At 41.6% G+C, this 24,252-nt stretch overlaps 1 protein-coding gene across 1 annotated transcript in view; it reads right to left on the bottom strand.

Annotated features, from left to right (window-relative positions):
• LOC126273340 (mucin-5AC-like) overlaps positions 1–24,252 on the bottom strand; it is a 129,870-nt gene that overhangs the window by 68,895 nt on the left and 36,723 nt on the right. Inside the window, exon 2 of the mRNA XM_049976886.1 lies at positions 4,182–4,333. Coding sequence (XP_049832843.1) covers positions 4,182–4,333 — 152 coding nt within the window. The remainder of the gene's footprint in view (positions 1–4,181; positions 4,334–24,252) is intronic.

Raw genomic sequence — 24,252 nt, 5'->3', positions numbered from 1 at the left:
TATCCTGTGCTAGCTTTTTCATCTCCCTGTACCTGCTGCAGCGTACATCCTTTTGAATCTGCTTAGTGTATTCATCTCTTGGTCTCCCTATACGATTTTTACCCTCCACGCTGCCCTCCAGTACTAAATTGGTGATCCCTTGGTGCCTCAGAACATATCCTACCAACCGATCCCTTCTTCTAGTCAAGTTGTGCCACAAACTCCTCTTCTCCCCAATTCTATTCAATACCTCCTCATTAGTTATGTGATCTAGCCATCTAATCTTCAGTATTCTTCTGTAGCACCACATTTCGAAAGCTTCTACTCTCTTCTTGTCTAAACGATTTATCGTCCACATTTCACTTCCATACATGGCTACACTCCATACAAATTCTTTCAGAAACGACTTCCTAACACTTAAATCAATACTCGATGTTAACGAATTTCTCTTCTTCAGAAACGCTTTCCTTGCCATTGCCAGTCTACATTTTATATCCTCTCTACTTCGACCATCATCAGATATTTTGCTCCCCAAATAGCAAACCTCATTTACTACTTTAAGTGTTTCATTTTGTAATCTAATTCCCTCAGCATCACCCGACTTAATTCGACTACATTCCATTATCCTAGTTTTGCTTTTGTTGGTGTTCATCTTGTATCCTCCTTTCAAGACACTGTCCATTCCTTTCAACTGCTCTTCCAAGTCCTTTGCTGTTTCTGACAGAATTACAATACAAAGGATACTGTAGTATAGTTAATTTTCTTTATTAAAAGCTGCACTTGACCTGAAATAATACTGCCATGAGAAATCTTGTTACTTCCTTTCTCAAATCTGCTATGCAAATGTTTATAGACCATTGAAGTTTCCAGTTCTAGAAGCTGATTATCTGAATACTGCTTTCCTTTTCACCATTTTTAGAATAAAGCGAGCTGCTGTGAAACCACAAATCTACCTTTCATTAATTAAATAATACTTACTTACTGACATACAAATTTTATCCATACATCATATAACAGAAGCATCATCTACTGTCACCACGGAACTTAACTATTATGTGCTTGCAACCTCACTGCGATAACCCTTATACATCCTACCACTGTAACATAATAAACCATACTCGGAACAACGCGTTTTGGAAAGATAATGTGATGCATCAATGAAACTACGTATTTACGAAATACAGACGTATAAATATGAAAAACATCAAGCACGACATTTTAGCTTCAAAGATAGTAGCGTCTTCTGACGCTATTAGGTCGTGGGAGGAGGAAAGTGGTGTCACAAAGTTATCTTTCTTGACATGGTGTTCTCCCTTTCATCTCATATACCCATAAAACTTGTCTGGTGATTACAATAACTGCTGACACAGTTGCACTACTCACCACGTTGTTTTAGAGACAGATATGGCTGATTTATATGCATTCGGCATATTTTTAGTGTCAAACGCCGCAGTGCAGCACTTGTCTCCAAGCACGGAAGCTTATCCATTCCACCCTCGGAGGTTGAAATCGAACCCACACAGGATACATAGTACAGATACTAACCTAACGTATCTTCTTGACTCCGCCAAACACTGACGAAAGTGGTCGGAATCACCGTGACCGAGCCGTCGGCCGATGTTATTGGGAGACCTCTGGCTGCGGACTCCGTGCCACTGTGGACGCAGTCTAACAGACCATATCGTCAGCTCATCTTAGAACACATATGTTTTCTCTTGTGCTTATTTACTTTCACCTTCTTTGTTTCAAATACACTCGAGTAAATCAACAGTGGCCTATGCAGCTGTCCTGCGCTGCACCCTTGTTAACAACAGTGCTTATTTACTTTCACCTTCTTCTTTGTTTCAAAGACACTCGAGTAAATCAACAGTGGCCTATGCAGCTGTTCTGCGCTGCACCCTTGTTTACAACAGTTTTCCGTCGTATTTTGTACTTTCGTTCTTCCCACTTGATATCTGTACATGATTCCTCTATTTCCTCACTTTATCAAAATCACCTTTAAGTTTACATCATTCTGTTTATCTTACACTGTTGAATACCACCTGTAGGTCCGCAAAAACTGCCGAATCCACCTGAGAGCAGACACAATATCAGGTGGTTTGGCAGGTAGGTTTAGTTTCATTAAACCATACTCATTTTCTGTATATTGACCTAAGACAGCAACAGGCAAATGTGAGATCAGAAACGAAGTATTCGACAATCTCAACATCTATCTGGTCGAATTTTCCTCAACAGAGTAATAATTCCACTCATGTAGGAGTGTGTTCCGTCACTTCTTTCGCTGTTATCAACGCTAGCCTATTTTGGTGTAAATATTGTCCTCTTTGTTAGGTTGCATTCCTGTTCTACTCGAGTACAGTCGCCGATTTGACTTGCAATTTGGGAGGAGTTCCAGCATGGCTCATTTTGTTTGACGTGTTTAGCATTTGACTTTCTCGAACATTCTGTTTCCCTTTTTTTTATCTTTAGAATTTCAGTTGACTGCTCGTTACTACTGGGTTATGATTAGAACGTTTGCACATGTGTATATTTTCCCTTCGAGTATCGAAATGATTGTATGCTACGACTACAATAATAACGAATCACAATTTCAACTCATCAAAATATATGGGTGTGCCAGTTTGTAGGACTATGCTATGGAATGATCACGTAAGTTCAAAAGTAGGTAAAGAATGTGGCAGACCTGAGTTCATTGGCAGTATACAGGGAAAATCCAGTCAGTCAGTAAAGAAGATTGCTTATAAAACACACATGTGATTCATTCTAGAGTGTTGCCCAACAGTAATAAATTAGAGTATGTGATTTCCTTCATAAACGGACCCTTCCAACAAATCAAAGTCTTGCAATTGCCTTCCGTAACACTGATTTTTCGTGATCATCAAAATTCATATCGTTTCTTAGTGTTACCCATAAATATTTAAACGAAGTGATGTGCTAAAATGTTCGTGACTAGTGTGGTAGTCATATCCCATGGAGTGCTTTCTCTTTGGGTAAGCATTATCTTATATTTTACTATTTAAATTCCAAAAGAGTCGAGTAACTTGATCTTTCATATACCTCGAGAAATGGTGTAGACGGAAAATTTGAGGCTCATCGACAGTAGTTGTTTCCGGGCATCATTCGTGAATAGAACAGGAAAACTAGCAAACAATACTAATATACGATGTACCCAGCGCCACACACCACAAGACGATTTGCGGAATGTATGGTTCAAATGGCTCTGAGCACTATGTGACTCAACTTCTGAGGTCATCAGAACTTAGAACTTACAACTACTTAAACCTAACTAATCTAAGGACATCACACACATCCATTAAATGATGACTAACAGACAACGTCAGCTGGCGACAGGTGTTGTTGATATACCTCGATGTGGACAGCTGAAAATGAGTGCCCCGACCGGGACTCGAACCCGGGATCTCCTGCTGACATGGCAGACACTCTATCCATCTGAGCCACCGAGGACAAAGATGAATAGCGCGACTGCAGGGACTTATCCCCTGCACGCTTCCCGTGAGACTCACATTGCCAACCGTCCACAATTCTACATACGTATTGTACCTCATAGACATTTGCCTACCCACTCATTACTCGCGCACCGTTTGGTGATTCCCGTAAGAGTTTGGGCAACCTGTGCGCATTCGCACAGAAAGGTCAATGGCTGAGTAGCCTTTAACTATATATACGAAGGCAGTAATTTGTTCTCGAAAGAAGAGTTACTGTTGAAGACCGCGCAGCTTTTCCCTGGACTAAATGATGACTAACTGACAACCTCAGCTGCACGGTCATCAACAGAAACTGTTCTTTCGAGAACAAGTTACTGCCTTCGTATACACACATCCATGCCCGAGGCAGGATTCGAACCTGCGACCGTAGCGGTCGCTTGGTTCCAGACTGTAGCGCCTAGAACCGCTTGGCCACTCTGGCAGGCTGCGGAATGTAGATGTAACTGTACAACTCTAGGGGTGGTACTCCGGTGATGAATGTTGGAAGTCTGCTTGGAATTCAGGAAGTAAGGGAGATGCTGCTGGCAGAGTGACCTGTGTGTTGGAAATTGAGATGTGCGTACTGAGTACCTCACGAATCAGGCGCTTTGCCCGCGAAAATAAAATCTCCGATACACCGAGTTTCGCCAAAGAACGGACTTTATCTCCATCGCTCTCTGAGTTCAATCTGCATGCAGAGGAGGCGACGTGACTCACCTTCGGAGCGCCCCTGGCAGGAGAAGGCGGTGCTCGGGATGGTGCTGTAGACGGGGTAGTCAGTGCCGGGCTCTCCGGGCACGGACTCGCGCAGCTCCCAGCGCCGGGGGTCGTCCACATAGCGGCCGCCGCCGTGCTTCTCCGGCCGGTACCTGCGCCCACAACACGTGCTCACTCCACTGCAACACACAGCCAGCCCTCGAGTAGCGGGGTTAATTCGGAGTTCAGGTGAGTACTCGTGTGTGTAGCAACAGCATATGTTATTTCTGTGTTCTCGATAGGAAAACTTTGTGTTCGTGCTAAAAGGGGCATTTCACTTAAGAAATGCGACAAAATAGTTTTTGACTCAGGCCTATCTGCTAGTCAGCATCTCCGCTATGTGATGAGTAGCAACTTTCCTTTCAATAATATTGTTACGATCTTGTGAAACAAATTTTCAGTTGTGATTGCTTGTGGATAGGACTCTTGTGAACTGGGATTTCAGCAGATAACTGATGTATGTAGTGAACAAACTGTGTTAGTTAGACGAAGAGAACAAAGGCGATGCGATTGAGGAACTCGTTATCATGCAGATTGAGGCAATGAAATACGTTGTTCTATTATCAGAGTATACAGGACAAAATTCATTTGACTACACCGACAGTGTCACAGTCGAAACACTTTAAAATGTTACCGACTCTATGAACATTATTAAATAGGGTTTTACAGTATAACCGCTGATATTTGTTCATACCTAGAACCGATTTGGGTCACTTATGACCCAGATATCTTCCCCTTTTATTATCCTGTAGCACTGGGCTATTGTGGATGCTAATGAAACTGTTCTTTGAAGTGTTGGATATTTTATTATAAAATGAACAAAAATAAAGTAGCATTTCAGACATTATCAATTACTGTTTAGAAAACTTACACTATTTTCTGGGTGTCTTTACTGGCTAACATCACATAACGAGCACAAATAACGTGCATTAATTGCAAACAGTTTTCTTACACGTATGACACTTAGTAAATTATTTGTTTCCAACGCAGTCAGGCTTGACAAGGCGACGTCTTCACTTTTCTTGACTCTCAGGAATATCTTTGGGAGTGGTGCAGCTGCTAGTCTTCCTGGTTGCTATGTACTTCTCATCAAGCTCCTCTCCCCAGCTGCAGTATGAATTCCTTGCATTTCAACTTTCCCTCGATTAGAGCATTGTACAATACCCAGGCATTTATCCCAGCCAAATCCAGCGAGTTGTAAAATGTGAGAAAAAGGCAAATTCTGGGTGGTGAAGCTTTGATTTAGTATTTGCGAGCCACTCCATATTTACAGCAGTTATAAAATGTAAGTGTATCTGGCTTCTTTTTACGTCCAGTCCCTGTTTTCACATAAGGATGCATAATGCTAAGAATTGGGGCATTTTTGCTGTTCTTTCCATGATAAACAATGACGTATCGTTCTTCTGCAACAACACTGTGCTACACAACGCTTCTTTTGCTTTCTTGACGGACGCTGGTCTTTCCCTGCGAGATCGATTCACAGTGCCCACATCAATAGTACTTATACCATTTGCTTTCAAGATTTCAGAGATAGCCAAGGAGGTGGAAAAATTGTCACATGTGACATTTCTTCCCTTATTCAAGTAAGACTGCACCAACATATAGACATAATTGTTGTAATTCAAAAGTGTGTCTATTCATCACACGGACAAACAACTGCGCAGTAAACAAACAAAAATGCTACCTTCTTCAGCATATGGTTCAACATCATCTTCTGGTGAAATATATGAAACTGCATGTTATGGTAACTCTTCCTTAGACGAAAATTCCAATGGCTTACTCTCATCCTCATGAGCCAAAATCTCATTTATGGCATTTACAATGCCCTCTTCTGTTCTTAGACTTTGGCCATAATAAATGTGTTTGCTGCAAGCATTATTTATACGTTTAGAATCCACTATTAACTCTGTAATACATGGACCAAAGCACTGAATGTGCGGCACGTGTGTACACTTCCAGACGTATTTCAATCTGATTTCCTTCTCCTCCACGACTGGAGAACTGCAACGTCATCAGAAAGTGACATAAAAATGAGTTTTGATAGTGTTGAGCGTAGAGAATAAAAAGCAATAAGATACGAAGTTACTTTAACGGCTGCAGCAGTGGGATCAGAACTGACCTGCCTGTGGCTCTAGCTGAATTTGGATTTTTCTCTTTCAAGATTTCCCCGTAAAACGTAAAATTAGGTATGATCGTTAAGTAACGTATTTGAAACAAACTCATAGAAATTCAGCAGCTGCGACAACAACACAAAATAATGATCAACGAAAGATTTACAAAAGAGATCACGTGTGACCCAGCAGCGGTTCTAGTGTTGGAACTGTTTGTATCATTTTTTGACACGTGGCGGTTGGCGAGTACACGATCGCTATACCTACGGCGTCACACGTCGGCCACCTTTGAGAGACGCCTAGAGGCCAATACCGCCTTTGAACCTTTGACTAATATTGCTGCCTCCCGGTTTCGTCTATGTTTCATTGTTCATGTCCTACAGTCGACGCTTGACTACTACTGAATGATGGACATGTTGTTCTTAGTTGTACAATTTTGTGATTTTCAATTTATCTAAGAAATTAAAAATGAGAAAAAAATGATTTAGCTATTTTCACCACAAGCTATATGAAGTGTACAAGGTGAAGTCAACACTTTATGGCAAAATTTGAAAAGTAGTAACAATGCTGAAGGTGAAGTACATTCGAATATCAAATAATTGTAAATAAAACTGGCGAGAAAGGAAGTGACACTTACAGATCTTTTTTTCAAAAATTCCTTCCTCGTTAAAACCACCAAAACAACTAGAGCCCGTTGGCGTAAAAGTACGTTCAAGTTTTATATTACTTTAATAGATAAGGTTCTCCACCGCCAAAATTTTATTTAGTGTTCCGTAACAAATTGAAAAACGGAAAAACCCAGTCAGTTAAGTTGTTATTCACTACTTACAAAGCAAAATTGGCAACCTCATCTTTCTGTCTGTCTGTTCGAGGTAATCTCGATTTCAATACAGTTTTCACTTTCTTGTAGCTGGAGTCTTCAAGATAATTTAATATACATATTGGGAGAAATGCCCATGTTGAACGTTTTACACGCTTACTTTTAATTACAGGAAGAAACTAAACAGGTCGTACCAGAAGAAACTAAGGATATTAATATGCAGTAAATTCATTCGGACTCTACCTAAATCAACGTGCAGTCAGAACACTTCTAGGAATAAAATTGTTGTACTAGAATTTGAGCTCAACACCTTGCTGTTAGCAAGCAACAGATGAAGCAATAAGGAAAGACTTTCAACAGGAAATAACATACTGAAGAGAAAGATCAGCGCAGCCAAATGACGAAAAAGGCGTCATTATAGAAAACAAAAAATTCTAGAAATTCGTGAAAGTAGTTCCGCCTTAGCAGCAGCTCTTGAAATAAGATATACTGTTGATCTACCTAGAGTAGAAGAAAATATTTATTTGAAGTCATAAAGGAGATTGCAGCTTTTGGAGGCGCAGCTGATGATCGACGCCGAAATTATAAGGTGCTGCGAAGCATTGGGCTACGTAGAAGCCGAACTATGTAAACAAAGGTATGCTATCAGTCGATCAGACCCTTTCCCAGACGAGTCAATACAGAAAAGGGAAAGTAACACATGGTAACTATTCTGTTAAAATGGGCAAACCACACTCTACGCAACATGTAAAGCGTAAAGATAGCAAATTTTATACAGCTGCGATAAGAAACCTTGAATCATTAACTTCAGTATAATGATTTCTATGTTTAAAATTGCAAATTATGTGACGTCACACAAGGGACGGGGAGAGAGAGAGAGAGAGGGGCGGGGGGGGGGGGGGGGGTTATACAGATGTGGCCACCTGTGACAAGGACTTGAAATGGGGCATAGGGCTCCAAAACTAATTAAACTCGTGTGATGTAAATTATGGAGGGTCAGTTTCTGGCGAGTAATGCACTCGCAATACAGCGATCTTTCAATTGTGACATGTAACTTGTATTGTAGATAGCAGTTTCCGCTAAAACCTAGTGTAAGAGATAATCGATAGGAATGGAACCACCCTCCTAAAACAAAAACAGATGTACACTACCGGCCATTAAAATTGCTGCACCACGAAGATGACGTGCTACAGACGCGAAATTTAACCGACAGGAAGAAGATGGTGTGATATGTAAATGATTGGCATTTCAGAGCATTCACACAAGGTTGGCGCCGGTGGCGACACCTACAACTTGCTGACTTGAGGGAAGTTTCCAACCGATTTCTCATACACAAACAGCAGTTGACCGGCGTTGCCTGGTGAAACGTTGTTGTGATGCCTCGTGTAAGGAGGAGAAATGCGTACCATCACGTTTCCGATTTTGATAAATGTCGAATTGTAGCCTATCGCGCTTGCGTTTATCGTATCGTGACATTGGTGCTCGCGTTGGTCGAGATCCAATGACTGTCAGCAGAATATGAAATCGGTGGGTTCAGATGGATAATACGCAACGCCGAGCTGGATCCCAACGGCCTCCTATCACTATCAGTCGAGATGAGAGGCATCTTATCCGCATAGCTGTAACGGATCGTGCAGCCACGTCTCTATCCCTGCGTCAACAGATGGGGACGTATGCAAGACAACAACCATCTGCACGAACAGTTCGATGACGTTTGCAGCAGCATGGACTATCAGCTCGGAGACCATGGGTGCGGTTACCCTTGACGCTGCATCTCAGACAGGAGCGCCTGCGATGGTGTACTCAACGACGAACCTGGGTGCACGAATGGCAAAACGTCATTTTTTCGGATTTATCCAGGTTTTGTTTACAGCATCATGATGGTCGCATCCGTGTTTGGCGACATCTCTTTGAACGCACATTGGAAGCGTGTATTCGCCATCGCCTTACTGGCGTATCACCCAGCGTGATGGTATGGGGTGCCATTGGTTACACGTCTCGGTCACCTCTTGTTCACATTTATGGCACTTTGAAACAGTGAACGTTACAATCCAGGTGTGTTACGACCCATGGCTCTACCCTTCATTCGATCCCTGCGAAACCCTACATTTCAGCAGGATAATGCACGACCACATGTTGCAGGTCCTGTAGGGGCCTTTCTGGATACAGAAAATGTTCGACTGCTGCCCTGGGCAGCACATTATCCAGATCTCTCACCAATTGAACACGTCTGGTCAATGGTGGCTGAGCAACTGGCTCGTCACAATACGCCAGTCACTACTCTTGGTGAACTGCGGTATCGTGTTGAAGCTGCATGGGCAACTGTACCTGTACACACCATCCAAGCTCTGTTTGACTCAATGCCCAGGCGTATCAAGGCCGCTATTACGGCCAGAGGTGGTTGTTCTGGGTACTGATTTCTCAGGATCTATGCAACCAAATTGCGTGAAAATTTAATCACATGTCAGTTCTAGTATAATATATTTGTCCAATGAATATCCGTTTATCATCTGCATTTCTTCTTGGTGTAGCAATTTTAATGGCCAGTAAGGTATAATCAAAACCCGAAAGTCAAGTACTATGAGATGGGAGAAGCGGAAACCTGTAAGGTTAAGTTACCATCAATTTTCGAATCAAAAGGGAGTCATGTAACGCAGATAATACATTGTTACATGAGAAAGACATTTGATCGTAGCTTTATTCATTCTAGGGCTACGTCGCATTTTGTACAGAACAAGGCAAATGCTGGTGATAGCACATAAAGCAACAGAATTTACTCGACGTGTTGTGCAGCACTTTGAAGGGTTGTCGAGAAGGTGTTTCACTCATTCCTCGTGGACTTCAGCCAACATATGCACCCGAATGCGAGCACAAGCATCGATAACCTGCTCCCTGAGATGTGCAAGATTTCTGACCTTAACCGCATACACAGTTATCATCACGTGTCCCCACAGGTACTACAGTCCGGGGAACGTGGCGGCCACTTTTACCACATTTACTAACAAGCATTCTTTAGTTGAAGAGTCCATTTTATCAAGACACCTGTTCACAGCACTCCACAAATTCTCGATGGAATTTGAATCGTGTGAATTACCAGGCCATTGAAGCACATTTATCTTATTTTCTTCAAAGGACGTCTTGACTGCTTCAGAAATGTGACGCGGGGCCAGATCGTGTTGAAATGTTCCTCCACCATCTGCAAAGGTCTGTAGAACGACACAGTCCTGTTCCTAAGGATTTCCATATCTTTGGGTGAATTCATGCAGCCAACTGGAACTAGTGCCCCAGAGCCACTTGCAGTAAAGATACTCATAACATTTTTTTGGGGAATTATTTTACAGTCTGTTCAAGATAGGCAGCTCTCACAGCCTCATGGGTGCTTCGCCTGAAAATTATTGTTCTGTGCACTTGAACAATAAAATATGATTCATCACTGAAAATTACAAGTTTCCAGACATTGAATGTCCTAGGTTTATATATATGCCAATCATTTTTCTTCATGGCATGTTTAACGACTGCTTCTTTATTGACTTTCGTGCCTTCCGCCCACAATCATGCTGCTGCTGCTCGCTGTGTGGTTTCAGCGGCCTGAGACTGCAGTCGTGTGTACGAGTTGCGTTTGCGTGAGTGAGTGAGTGTATGTGTGTGTCTATCCATCTTAGTGATCGAAAGCTTTATTTGTGACAGTCGTTTTGTTGTGCCTATCTGCGACTCAGAATCTCCGCTATATGGTGAGTAGCAATTTTCATTTTCATAATTTGTTAAATTCCATCCTAGATTTTCCATTGTTTGACTTTCACAAGATCTGTCAGGCAAGTAGCAGAAATATATTCCTCACTGCTCTAACCTTAAAAACCACATGCATTTGAGGATGTTACATCAACTTCCGGTGGTAAAACGTAGATAATATGTAAACTACTGTGGTCTGAACGAAAATATTCGTTGTACTTATGACAGAACTAGCGACCTGCCCCTAGTTCGCTAGTGTAGTACTAAGTGTCTACTGCTGGACGACTTGTATGCTGTAGCGGTACTTTTGTTCATGGTGTGGGGATAGAATGAACGCATCATAGTGAAAAACACAGAGTCGAGCAAGTGTGCCAGGACTTACCCCGTTCGCTGCTAGTATGAACACCCATCATCGTAGCGCGCCTATGCGAAGCATACAAAGTATTGTGCCATAATATAAGAATGAAATTAAAATAACTTTTCCAAATTTCGTCAGGATATGCTTCAGTATATTAATGTTGAAATCGTTAAATCTCAGAACGGCCAGATGAATAAGTTTTGCTAAATACCGGGTGATCAAAAAGTCAGTATAAATATGAAAACTGAATAAATCACGGAATAACGTAGGTAGAGAGGTATAAATTGACACACATGCTTGGAATGACACGGGGTTTTATTAGAACCAAAAAGTACAAAAGTACAAAAAATATCCGACAGATGGCGCTTCATCTGATCAGAATAGCAACAATTAGCATAAAAAAGTAAAATAAAACAAAGATGATGTTCTTTACAGGAAATGCTCAATACGTCCACCATAATTCCTCAACAATAGCTATAGTCGAGGGATAATGTTGTGAACAGCACTGTAAAGCATGTCCGGAGTTATGTTGAGGCACTGGCGTCGGATGTTGTCTTTCAGCATCCCTAGAAATGTTGGTCGATCACGATACACCTGCGCCGGCCGGAGTGACCGTGCGGTTCTAGGCGCTACAGTCTGGAGCCGTGCGACCGCTACGCTCGCAGGTTCGAATCCTGCCTCGGGCATGGATGTGTGTGGTGTCCTCGGGTTAGTTAGGTTTAATTAGTTCTAAGTTCTAGGCGACTGATGACCTCAGAAGTTAAGTCGCATAGTGCTCAGAGCCATTTGACCCATTTGAACGATACACCTGCGACTTCAGGTAACCCCAAAGCCAATAATCGCACGGACTGAGGTCTGGGGACTTGGGAGGCCAAGCATGACGAAAGTGGCGGCTGAGCACACGATCATCACCGGACGACGCGCGCAAGAGATCTTTCACGCGTCTAGCAATATTTTTTTTGGTTCTAATAAAACCCCATGTCATTCCAAGCATGTGTGTCAATGTTTACCACTCTATTTACATTATCCCGTGGATATTAAGTTTTCAAATTTATACTGACTTTTTGATCACCCGATATATTGTTTTAAGAAAAAAAAAAACAAGTGGCTCTAAATGATGAAGCTAGAAACCCAAAAATCGTTCAGAATGTGCCAATGTATGTAACAATTCAAAACTACAAATGTCAGCTTGATTGTTTGCAATATTTTGGTCGTAACTGGCGTTTTTACGAAAAATTGAAGGCGCTATATACAGTAGTTCACACAGAAAGATGATAATTCGTACGAAGCGTCACTTTGATGTAAAACCACGAAATATGTGACACCAATAAGCTACCTCTTTTAGTTTTCAAGGTATTTACAAAAAACTAAATTTGAAACAAAAACGCCCCCATTCCTAATAGAATAAGTATTGCTTCTATTTGTTATGGAAAGCTCTAATTACAGCACTCGAATACACTGATGAAATAATACAGCTGTACCAAGTTTCAGGACTTTAGTGTAAGTAACAATCATTACAAGGAATCTTAAAGAGGCAGTTCAGAGATCATGTGTTACTGTAGGTTACGTTCTAACATTCAAGCTGGCAAAGTTTGAATGCAGTCGAGCTAAAGCTTTTTAGTAACTAAAGCCAATGTTACCCCATTCATATAAAAATTTAGAAAATTGTAAACTATAGAACGACAGAGAGGCCACCGAGCGAGGTGGCGCAGTGGTTAGCACACTGGACTAACCCGAGCTTGCGCTCGTCTCTAATGACCTCGCTGTCGACGGGACGTTAAACACTAACAACCACCACAACCACGACAGAGAGGCAGTAAGAAGATACATTTCGCACCGAGTTATCAATCTGTCCGCGTCAGTCAAACGCCTGTGTGCATTGTGCCTCGGGACGTCACAGCCAGGCAGCTATGAAACGCGTTTTCGGTAAGAGTAGGAAGTAAACTCACAAGGCCTGTACACCGTCCTGGATCGCTTAGATTTCACGGAAGGAACTGTCTGTATTCCGCCCGTAATTCTGACAAAACCGCGTGGCAAGTGGTGAGATTATTTTCCACTTTTATGGCGAGTAATTAACCATTGGTGATTCACAGTCAGGACGATAGACCATTTTACTCGGAACGTACTGTAAAGGTCGCCTCTATACTGCTAATAGTGCTGTTTGCAATATGGGCATTATTATTATTATTATTAGGAATGTTATTACCTTCGTGTGTGTCAACTCTTACTGCATACTCTAAGGCTATTCGGAAAGTAAGTTCCGATCGATCGCGAAATGGAAACCACTTTGAAAATCAGAAATATTTTATCTGCAACAATTAGTTACAGCTTCCAGCCACTGCTCTGCAAAGTCACCACTCCGACTTAGACATTTGTCGTAGCGTTGTACCAACTTTTCGATACCCTCATCATAGAACGCAGCCTCCTGTGCTTCCCGCCAATTCCCTGCGCTCATCTATAGCTCGTTGTATGTGCGAAAATGTTGTTTTCATAGCCAGTAGTTAATGTGAGCAGAGATGAAACACAGAGGGAGCGAATTACGGGGTGTAGAGCGGGTGGTCAGACACTTCCCATCGAAAACGCTACAGGAGCATTTTCATTGCCCTTGCAGATTTCGACCGAGAATTGTCACTAAGTAGGAACCGCATGACAGTTCTGTGATGTGGGCTGCATAACACGAGGCGAAATCTCTCACCAGGACCTCATATTTGGCTATTTTCTACGCATCTTTATGCACTCACCATGCGCTCAGAACTGAAAAGAGAAGTGATGCAACCGACAGGCATACTAGAGACACGGTCGAACACGTATGTGCAAAGCTTTAGTACATTTTTCACAGTGGTTTCCATTTCTTGACCTATCGGAGCTTACTTTCCGAATATCCCTCATATCTATCAGTTAGAACTCACTACTTTTGCTTATAGTCATAGTTCCTGATCCCACTGAGTAAATAACAAGTAGGAATATTTTTTTATCAGTGAGCAAAAGAATAATGTGGACTTTTAGACTGGAAATTATGGTCAGCATGTTCTCCATCGCTTTCTGGCTGACCGCAAAAATTGATTTTATTTATTATTTGTTTATTTATTTAACCTGGCAAGATTAGGGCCATCAGGCCCTCTCTTACATCTAACCAGGCATTCTACTTATTTTACAGTCATATGTTTCAGTAGGCATGTTAAACTACAACTAATACAAAAAGTGAGATAAAGAATTAGAAAGGTACACCTCGAAAAATACATTATTGAAGAGAAAGATTTAAGATAGGAGTGCTGGCAGCAGGGAGTATGAGGGAGACTCATGGTGAAGGGAGGAGAAGAATAGAGAGACATGATGAAACATAATTAAGGAAAATATAAAGGAAAAGGAGACTGCGTGGCTAATAGAGATAGATGAAGAGGAAGGCATCTCAGGAGCAAGATAGGAGACGCTGGCTTTGCTATTTGACAGATGAGAGGATTGGCCTTGCACATTAATTTTGTGGAGAATTTTATGCGGATGATAGTAGGAAATGCTTCAACTTCTTCTTAAAAGCAACAGGAGATTGAATTTTCCTCAAGGTAAGGGGCAGTTTGTTCCAGAGGCGGACAGCGGCAACTGAGAAGGAGTTTGCAAAAGTTTTTGTTTTGTGAGTGGGCACAGTTAGGATACCAGATAAGAGTGACCTCGTGTTTCGATTATGATGGCATGACAGGTTTTTAATCTCTGAAGCTAGGTACTGGGGTGCTTGCGCGATGAGGAGTCGGTGAAGTAGACATAGAGTGTGGTAGTCACGCAGTTTGTCCGGCCGCAGCCACCCTAGCTCGGAGTATGAAGCACTAACATGATCATATCGGCGAATGTTGCAGGTGTAACGCACACAGGCATTCATGGTTAGCTCTAGCCGTCTTTTGTTTTCACTACTCATGCCTTGTTGAATCATTTTAGGCTCTTGTAGACGGCGACGATACTTTACTTGCCGCCCCACAATGTGACACTGCGAAGAGCTACGATTAAAATCTTAGAACATCGTTGAGTAACTAAATATTATCACTTTCTTATAAAGTTAGCTATTTAAGCACAATACGCCACTTGCCGGCCTACTGCAGCGCCAGAGTGAGCAGTGTCCTACCACAACCCGATGACGATGTGAGTCGAACATCAACGGCGCCGCACTTTGTTCTTAGGGCGGTTACGCCACTCCGCCGCAAGTTTCAAAATCCCTACAGTGGTTCCCCAGAGCAGCCGTAACTCCCAGACAAAAAAGGCGTCATATTCCATCCGAGTAACTCCAAATATTTATAAACTACGATTGCTGCCTGAAAAGTTCTCGACCTCGCGTCATTTTTGCCCCTTACGTTAGACCACTTGTTAGTAGACGCCAGGTAAAATTGCAGGTTTTTCAGGCAGCAGTTGGCTGTAGTCAGTCGTTTGAAGCAGTTGTGGTGAACACGGCCTTAAAAATGGAAAAAGTCGAGTATCGTGCAGTGGTTAAATTCATCATAAAAGAAGGTTTAAAACCGACCGAAAGTCATATGAGGCTTGTAAATGTGTATGGTGGCTCTACATCTTCCATTTCCACCCTGAAGAAATGGGCAGCGGATTTTAAACGTGGCCGTGAAAGCGTCCAAGATGACCCAGTCGAAGGACCTCTAGAAAGTGCAAGCACACCGGAATTCATCGACAAAGTGCATCAAATGATTTTGAAAGATCGGCGTATAAAGGTGCGTGAAACTGCTAACGCTCTATGGATGTCGAAGTAACGTGCTGGTCACATCTAGCACCAGGAATTGAATATGAAAAACTTTTGCGTAAGATGAGTGCCATGTGAGCTCACTGCGGATGACAAACGCATTCGCATTACATTTTCTAAAAAGGGCTTGGTGCGATTTAAAAAACACAGAAGTGACGTTTTGCGTCGATACGTGACAGTGGATGAAACGTGGTTTCACCTTACATACCGATTCCAAACAGCAGTATACGCAGTGGACAGAAGCCGGTTCCTCAGCTCCAAAAACGACAAGGACGGTGCCATGGGGGGAAAGACCATGGCGTCAGTGGTGTGTGATGCGAAAGGAAATTTTTTGATTGACTGTCTTTAGAAAGTAGAACCATAACGGGAGAGTACTACTCTCAGCTTCTAATTAAAAGTCGATGTAAGTAATCATTCGTGAAAACAGACCTGGCTTAAAGAAGAAAAAATCATCTTCCATCTGCTCAATGCACCTGCCCATAAAAGTGTCTTGGAAATGGAAAATTTGAGGGATTTGCACTATGAAGTACTGGATCATCAACCATATTCCCCAGATTTGGCTCCATCAGTCTTCCAGCTGATCTCAAAGCTGAAGAAAGTCCTCGCTGGTAAACGCTTTTCGTCCAGACGAGAAAAGCTATGGCGGCTGTAAGATGGGTACTTCGCTGAACTTCTGGAGGAACGGTACAGAGAGCTGGTAATGGCATTGGAACTTTGCTGGGTGAAACATGTTGATATTAGAGGAGATTGTTGTTGTTATGGTCTTCCGCCCGAAGACTGGTTTGATGCAGCTCTCCATGCCACTCTGTCCTGTGCAAGCCTCATCATTCCCACTAACTGCTGCAACCTACATCCTCCTGCATCTGCTTACTGTGTTCAGTTCTTGGTCTTCTACGATTTTTACTTCCCACGCTTCCCTCCAGTACTAAACTGGTTTATCCCTTCATGTCTCAGAATGTGTCCTACCAACCGAACCCTACTTCTAATCAGATATTGCCACAAATTTCTTTTATCCCCAATTCTATTCAGTATTAGTTACGGGATCTACCCATCTTATCAAGAGGAGATTATGCCGTAAAATAAAACTTCTTTGGTAGTACCAATTATCGTTTTCACTGTCAGGTCTAGAACTTTTCTGTCTGTCCTCTTGTATACACGGACCTTCCTCATGAATCAACGTACCTATTATTGAAAAAGTTATCAAAATCCCTAAAATAGTTACTGAGACAAGTCTTCATATGTAGACAGAAAAAGGCGATGGGGAACTTTAATTTGTAACATGTATACAAGGAGGATTTCTATACAAGGTGTTACTATTATAAGTGCTGATAGTTTTATTGGTAACTGAGGATAGTTTACTGAACAACATTACATCAGTATTTACTTCATTTGCAAATTAATGATTATACCTATCAGGAGGAGTATGTTTTTAGGTTCGTTAGTACTTCCTAGTACATGCGGCAAGAGCAAGCCATAGTGGTTATTTTCCCCTGAGTAGCAGGTCAGGTGTTGAAACATGGACATACGGATGCTACACAGTTAATCTATACTGACAGCCGTAGTTCATTTCATGGTGCAGTTACGACAATGCCTATAATCAAGTGACATGTTTGTGGGAATATATATGCAGAGGAAAAACAACTAATAAACTAAAGTGGGTACATTTTCTTCTTTTTTTTTTTTTTTAGTCAGCAGTTTTCTGACTAGTTTGATACAGCCAGCCATGTATTTCTCACCTATGCTAATCTTTTTATCACAGAGTAACAATTGCAACACCTACGTCCTCAGTTATTTGTTGGATGTGTTCAAATATCTGTCTTCCTCTACAATTTTTATCCTCTACAGCTCCCTCTAGTACTATAGAAGTTATTCTCAGATGTCTTAACAGATATCCCATCATCCCGATACTTCTTCTTGTAAGTGTTTTCCATATATTCCTTTCCTCAACAGTTCTGTGGAAAAACTCCCGATTCCTTACTTTATCAGTCCATCTACTAATTTTCAACATTCTAATTTCGATGCTTCGGTACCCTTCTGTTCCTGTTTTCCCACACTCCATGGGTACATATTAAAAAACCAATGATCACAATATCTGCTCTTATACTCTTAACACACTGTATGAAGAGTGTTTCAGAAGTGATGGTCAATAATTCACAGATGGAAAGTACAGGCCAAAAGTTGCTAAACATCTGCAATAAACATGGGTTCACAAATCAACCGTTGTCGAGATAAAACGCACTTTCTGATGCGGTTCATCAGTAACTATGAACACTTGGCATCTTTAAACGTTAAAGCAGGTGTTCAAAATGTTGTCCATACAACATTGAACTCGTTTCTGAAGTTAGTTGCGAATCCTCTCAGGCAGTCCTGGGGAATTCTGTAAATGCTGGAAGGCTAATTCATTCCGCAAGCGTAATTCCTCAAGAGAGCTGACCTCGGTAGCGTAGATCAGGCTTTGACATCACCCCACACACAGAAACTCGTGGAATTTAAAGCCAGAAACCTTGGAGGTCACGGCGCAGGAACTCCTCTACCTTTCCAATGTTGACCATTCGCCCAGGTAAGAAGCCGGCGCACTCGTAAATGAAATCGTTCTGTTGCACCATCATACATGAACCACATGTTCAGGCCTTGGTTCAGTGGGATATCATCGTGTACATCTGGAAGTACACTCCGCAGAAACCGCATGTACTGCTATCTGGTTAGTCTCTGTGGCAGGAAGTGTGGTCCAATTATGCGGTCTCCGAGCAGTCCTACCCAGACGTTCGACGAATAACTCTTCTGATGTCTTGATATGTGTGTCGCATTGGGATTGACATCGGCCCAAATGCGTCATGGGGTAAATCCAGCCTGCTTACAAACAGGGGATTCAGGGTACACTGTTGTTGCACCCGTTGGCAGAAATACTCTCTAGGAGGGAAGTCTGCATTGTTTAGGGCTTGCACTCGCTGGAGATGATACGGATAGAGTACTTCTCGATGTAAAATTCGCCACCCACTGCTGTGACTCAGGACACGCTCTTCGGTAGCAATCCTCCTTGTTGAAGTACTCGGACGTTCGTGTACAATGTTTCCTCAACATCGGGTGTTATGGATCTGGGTCGACCTTCTCGTACATGGTGTGCGAAACTCTCCGTTTCTCTAAGGAGCTGATGCAAACGGATAAATGTACGCCTGTCGAGCTGCCTGCGCAGAGGGAAAGCTTCTTCATACAATCGTGCAGCCTCAAGGGCACTGCCATTTGCTTTGCCATACATGAAGTGCATGTCAGTGTACTCTTCATTGGTGTAACCTCTGTCCATGGTGCCTTCATGTTTGTAACTGATTGTGAGGCTGGTACGGCTTAGTTCACGGAGGGGGAAAGGTAAGTAATTGTGCATGCGTAAACAAACAGATAGTCGATCGCAAACCTCGAGATACCAAAGTAAATACCGCGGTATCCAGTGGCGTGTACAGTTAGTTCAAAAACTTGAATTAATGCGATACCTCGGCAATGGTTGAGTTGTGGACCCATCTTTACTGGAGCTTTTTTTCTACTTTTGGCCTATACTTTAGGGTGTGTGAATTATTGACCATCACTTCTCAAACACCCTGTATATACGGTGTGTTAGCGATTTAGGTACAGATATTGTGATATCTGGTGCCTTAATGCGTCCTCGCTTCAGTATGCTAGCTGTTTTTCTTCGCCGTCTGATGGTCTTCCCGCAAACACATCACAAAATTCACTACTTGATGTTTTTTGCAGAGTTGCAACTGCACCATGAAGTGGACTACGCCTGTCAGTGTAGAGTAAACGTTTTACGTCTGTTTATCTGCGCTTCAGTGTCTGACCTGCTCCAGAGCCAAGATAGACGTTAAAGACTTGCTTGTGCCAGCCATACTTGAAGGTTAACCAACCTAAAAACATACTACTTCATGAGAGACATAATTATTATCTGCAATTGAGTAAATACCGATGTAATAATATTCAGTACACTGTCTTCATTCATCAATAGAACACGCTGTACACATCTACAGAATCTAGTAATAATAATTTTTCGTTGCTCTTGCCCTGGTGCAAGTCTTTTAATTCTACGTAACTTTGGCAGCTTGCATTTCTGTAGTCATCTTTCTAACCTGGGAAAGAGTGACCTACGAACCTATAGTTTAACATGGAATCCGAAATTTTTTTCGTTCCTGGCGAATCTCTAATATATATATATATATATATATATATATATATATATATATATATATATATATATATATATATATATATAACAATGCTTTCCAAAAATATGGATGTGCATTTCATCAGTGCTACGGGGTCGCGCGGGATTAGCCGAGAGGTCTTAGGCGCTGCAGTCGTGGACTCTACGGCTACTCCTGGCGGAGGTTCGAGTCCTCCCACGGGCATGGGGGTGTGCATTTGTCCTTAGGATAATTTAGGTTAAGTAGTATGTAAGCTTTGCGATTGATTACCTCAGCAGTTAAGTCCCATAAGATTTCACAGACATTTGAACATTGTGAAAAAGTGCTACGGGCGTCAAGCGAAATTAAGCAGGCCCTTACTAAGACAGTACCTCATACTAAAGTCATTGGTGACTCATAATCATGCATTCGCAGTTAGTTCACAGATAGCTTATTAGGAAAGCAACACAAAATGAATTTGAACTGTCGGCTCGCCATCATGCAACCGTAGCGTTGCAGGAGGAGAACAGTGGCTGTGGCACAGTGACCTTGTCATGCCCTTCTCACGTCCCCCCCCCCCCCCCACCCCCGAATTGTCATCTACACCAGTGCGATTGCTTCTAGTTAGTTAGTCAGTTAGTCAGTTACCTGTTCCATTGATCAATCTCAAGGAAACCATTATGATGTGAAACGCGACAAGTGCATAGGAAACGCACACTTGAATCAGGACGCTTTTTTTTTAAAAAAAAAGCTTATTTTTTTTGCCTACACCATTCCCTTATATGGCACAAAATGTATAAATTATACCTACAGATTTATTTATTCCTATTCAAGAATTCATCTATGGTATAGAAGGAGTTGTCAAGTAGATATGATTCCAATTTATTTTTGAAACTATTACTGCTCTCTGTCAGACATTTTTCCATCTGGTAATTTATCGAAGAGTATTGCAGCAGCATTTGTACCACTTTCTGTGCGAAAGACAGTTATTATAATCACAAATGTCACTGTTGTTTTTAAACTGAAACATGTTATTGAGAACAAATTTCAGTGCTAAGTAATGTACTGTGAGGCTGTTGTAAGAATTCCTCACCTTTTAAACAGATGCTTACAAGATGGCGGCAATGAGTCCCACACATTATTGTAACCAGTTTCTTCTGAGCAGTGAATACGTTTTGCCAAAGTGTTGAGTTACTCCAAAATATTATTCTGTATAACATCAGAGAGAGAAAGTATGCAAAATATGTTAGTTTGCTAATTTCTATATTCTCAAAATTAGCAATTATTCTAATTGCGAAAGTTACTGAACCTAGTCGCTTTAGGAGATCCACAATATGACTTTTCCGATTAAGATTCTTGACTATATGTACACCCAAAAACTTAGTATGCTCTACCATGTGTATATTCATTGAAGGAACTGTGCTCCTCGCAGTACAAAATTGGATGTACTTTCTTTTTTCGAAGTTCAGAGAAAGCCCGTTCGCAGAAAGCCAATCAATAACTTTTCCAAAGTCATTATTTATATCCTTTTCTTTTGGAGTTGATTTTACTGGATTAATAATGATGCTTGTAACATCAGCAAACAGTGTCAGTTTAGCTTCTTTTTTCAGATAAGAAGGGAGGTCATTCACATATATTAAGAACAGAAGAGGACCCATGATCGAACCATTTGAAACACCTAATATAATTTCACCCCAGTTAGATGAAGTGGAAAACTTTCTTAAATCTCTTCTACATCTACATCTACATGGTTACTCTGCGGTTTACAATTAAGTGCCTGGCAGAGGATTCATCGAACCATTTTGATACATCTTCTCTACCATTTCACTCTCGAATGGCGCGTGGGGAAAAGGAACATCTAAATCTTTCCGTACGAGCTCATACTTCCTCTTATTTTATTATGATGATCATTTCTCCCTACGTAGGTGGGTGTCAACAAAATATTTAAGCATTAGGAAGAGAAAGTTGGTAACTGAAATTTCGTTAATAGATCTCGCCGCAAAGAAAACCGCCTTTGTTTCAGTGACTGCCACCCCAACTCGCGTATCATGTCAGTGACTCTCTCACCCCTATTGCGCAATAACACGAAACGAGCTGCCCTTCTTTGCATTTTTTTCGATGTCCTCCGTCAATCCTACCTGGTAAGGATCTCATACCGCGCAGCAATATTCGAGCAGACGACGGACAAGTGTAATGTAGGCTGTCTCTTTAGTGGGTTTGTTCGCCCAACAAAGAGCAGTCTTTGTTTCGCCTTCCCCACAATATTATCTGTGTGATCCTTCCAATTTAAGGTGCTCGTAATTATAATTCTTAGTTATTTAGTGGAATTGACAGCCCTTAGATTTGTGCGATTTCTCGTATACCTGAAAGTTATCGGATTTCTTTTAGTACCCATGTGGATGACCTCGCACTTTTCTTTGTTTTCGCACCATACATAAATGCTCTCTAGATCATTTTGTAATTGGAATTGATCGTCTGATGATTTTACTAGATGGTAAATTACGGTGTCATCTGCAAACAGTGTAAGGGAGCTGCTCAGATTATCAACTAGATCATTTAAATAAATCAGGAACACCAGAGGGCCTATGACACTACCTTGCTGAACGCCAGATATCACTTCTGTTCTACTCGATGATTTACCGTATATCACTACGAACTGTGAACTCTCTGAGAGGAAATCACGAATCTAGTCACACAACTGAGACGATACTCCACATGCATGCAATTTGATTAATAGTCGCTTGTGAGGAACGGTATCAAAAGCGTACTGGAAATCTAGGAATATGGAATCGATCTGAGGTACCTTGTCGACAGCACTCATTACTTCTTTGGAATAAAGAGCTAGTTGTGCTGCACAAGAACGATATTTTCTGAATCCGTGTTGGTAATGTATCAATAAGTCATTTTCTTCAAGGTGATTCATAATGTTCGAGTACAATATGTGCTCAAAAATTCTACTGCAAGTTGAGTCAGTGATATGGGTCTGTAATTCAATGGGTTACTCCTATTTCCCTTTTGAATATTGATGTGACCTGTGCTACTTTTCAGTCTTTACGAACAGACCTTTCGTCAAGTGAGCGGTTGTATATGATTGCTAAGAAAGGCGCTATTGTGTCTGCATACCTTGAGAGGAACCTGATTTGTATACCATCTGAACCGGAAGACTTGCCTTTCCTAAGTGATCTGAGTTGTTTCGCAACACCTAAGATATCTACTTTTATGTCACTCATGCTAACAGCTGTTCTGGTTTCGAATTTTGGAATATTTACTTCGTCTTCTTTCGTGAAGGAATTACGGAAATCTGTATTTAGTAACTCCGCTTTAGTGGCACCACCATCGGTAACATTTCCATAGCTATCAAGCAATGACGGTATTGACTGTTTTTTGCCACTGGTGTACTTTACACACGACTAGAATCTCTTTGGGTTTTCTACCATATTTTGAGACAATATTTCATTGTGGAAACTATTAAAGGCATCTCGCCTTGACGTCCGCACTAAATTTCGAGCTTCCGTGAAACTTAGCCAGACTTTGGTGATTTTACGTTCTTCTGAATTTGGCATGCTTTGTTCGTTGCTTCTGCAACAGTGTTCTGACGTGTTTTATGTACCATGGTGGATCAGTCCCATCTCTTATTGACTTGTGCGGTATGAATCTGTCTATTGCTGTCGATACTGTATCTTTTAATTTGAGCCATATCTGGTCTACTTAATCCACATAAAGAATCTTTTTTGCTTCCTGTTCTGTAGATACGACTGAAATAACTCGTATGCCCTATCCATATGTACTGCAGAAGTGTAATATCTGTAACATAATGGCATGGGTCACACAGTCAGATGCTTTGGATGAGTCACAGAAAATACTTGTTGGTGACATTTTACTATTTAAAGACTCTGCTACGTGGACAGTGAAATGGTAAGCCAACACAACCATATTTTTCTCTCCCAGTCAGTGTCCAGCATTTTACCAGCCATTTAAACGAAACAGCCATTTAATATGCACCCCAGAGTCGGCCATCTATTCTCTCTATACCCCTTGATACTCAAATACGGCTACAGTTCGGGTGCAAGGCACCATGGACGTCAAATTAAATATCACAGTGTTGTTTTCAGG

This window comes from Schistocerca gregaria, chromosome 5, assembly GCF_023897955.1.
Source record: "Schistocerca gregaria isolate iqSchGreg1 chromosome 5, iqSchGreg1.2, whole genome shotgun sequence".
Classification (NCBI taxonomy): Eukaryota; Metazoa; Arthropoda; class Insecta; order Orthoptera; family Acrididae; genus Schistocerca; species Schistocerca gregaria.
This window is presented reverse-complemented; position numbering and strand designations above follow the sequence as displayed.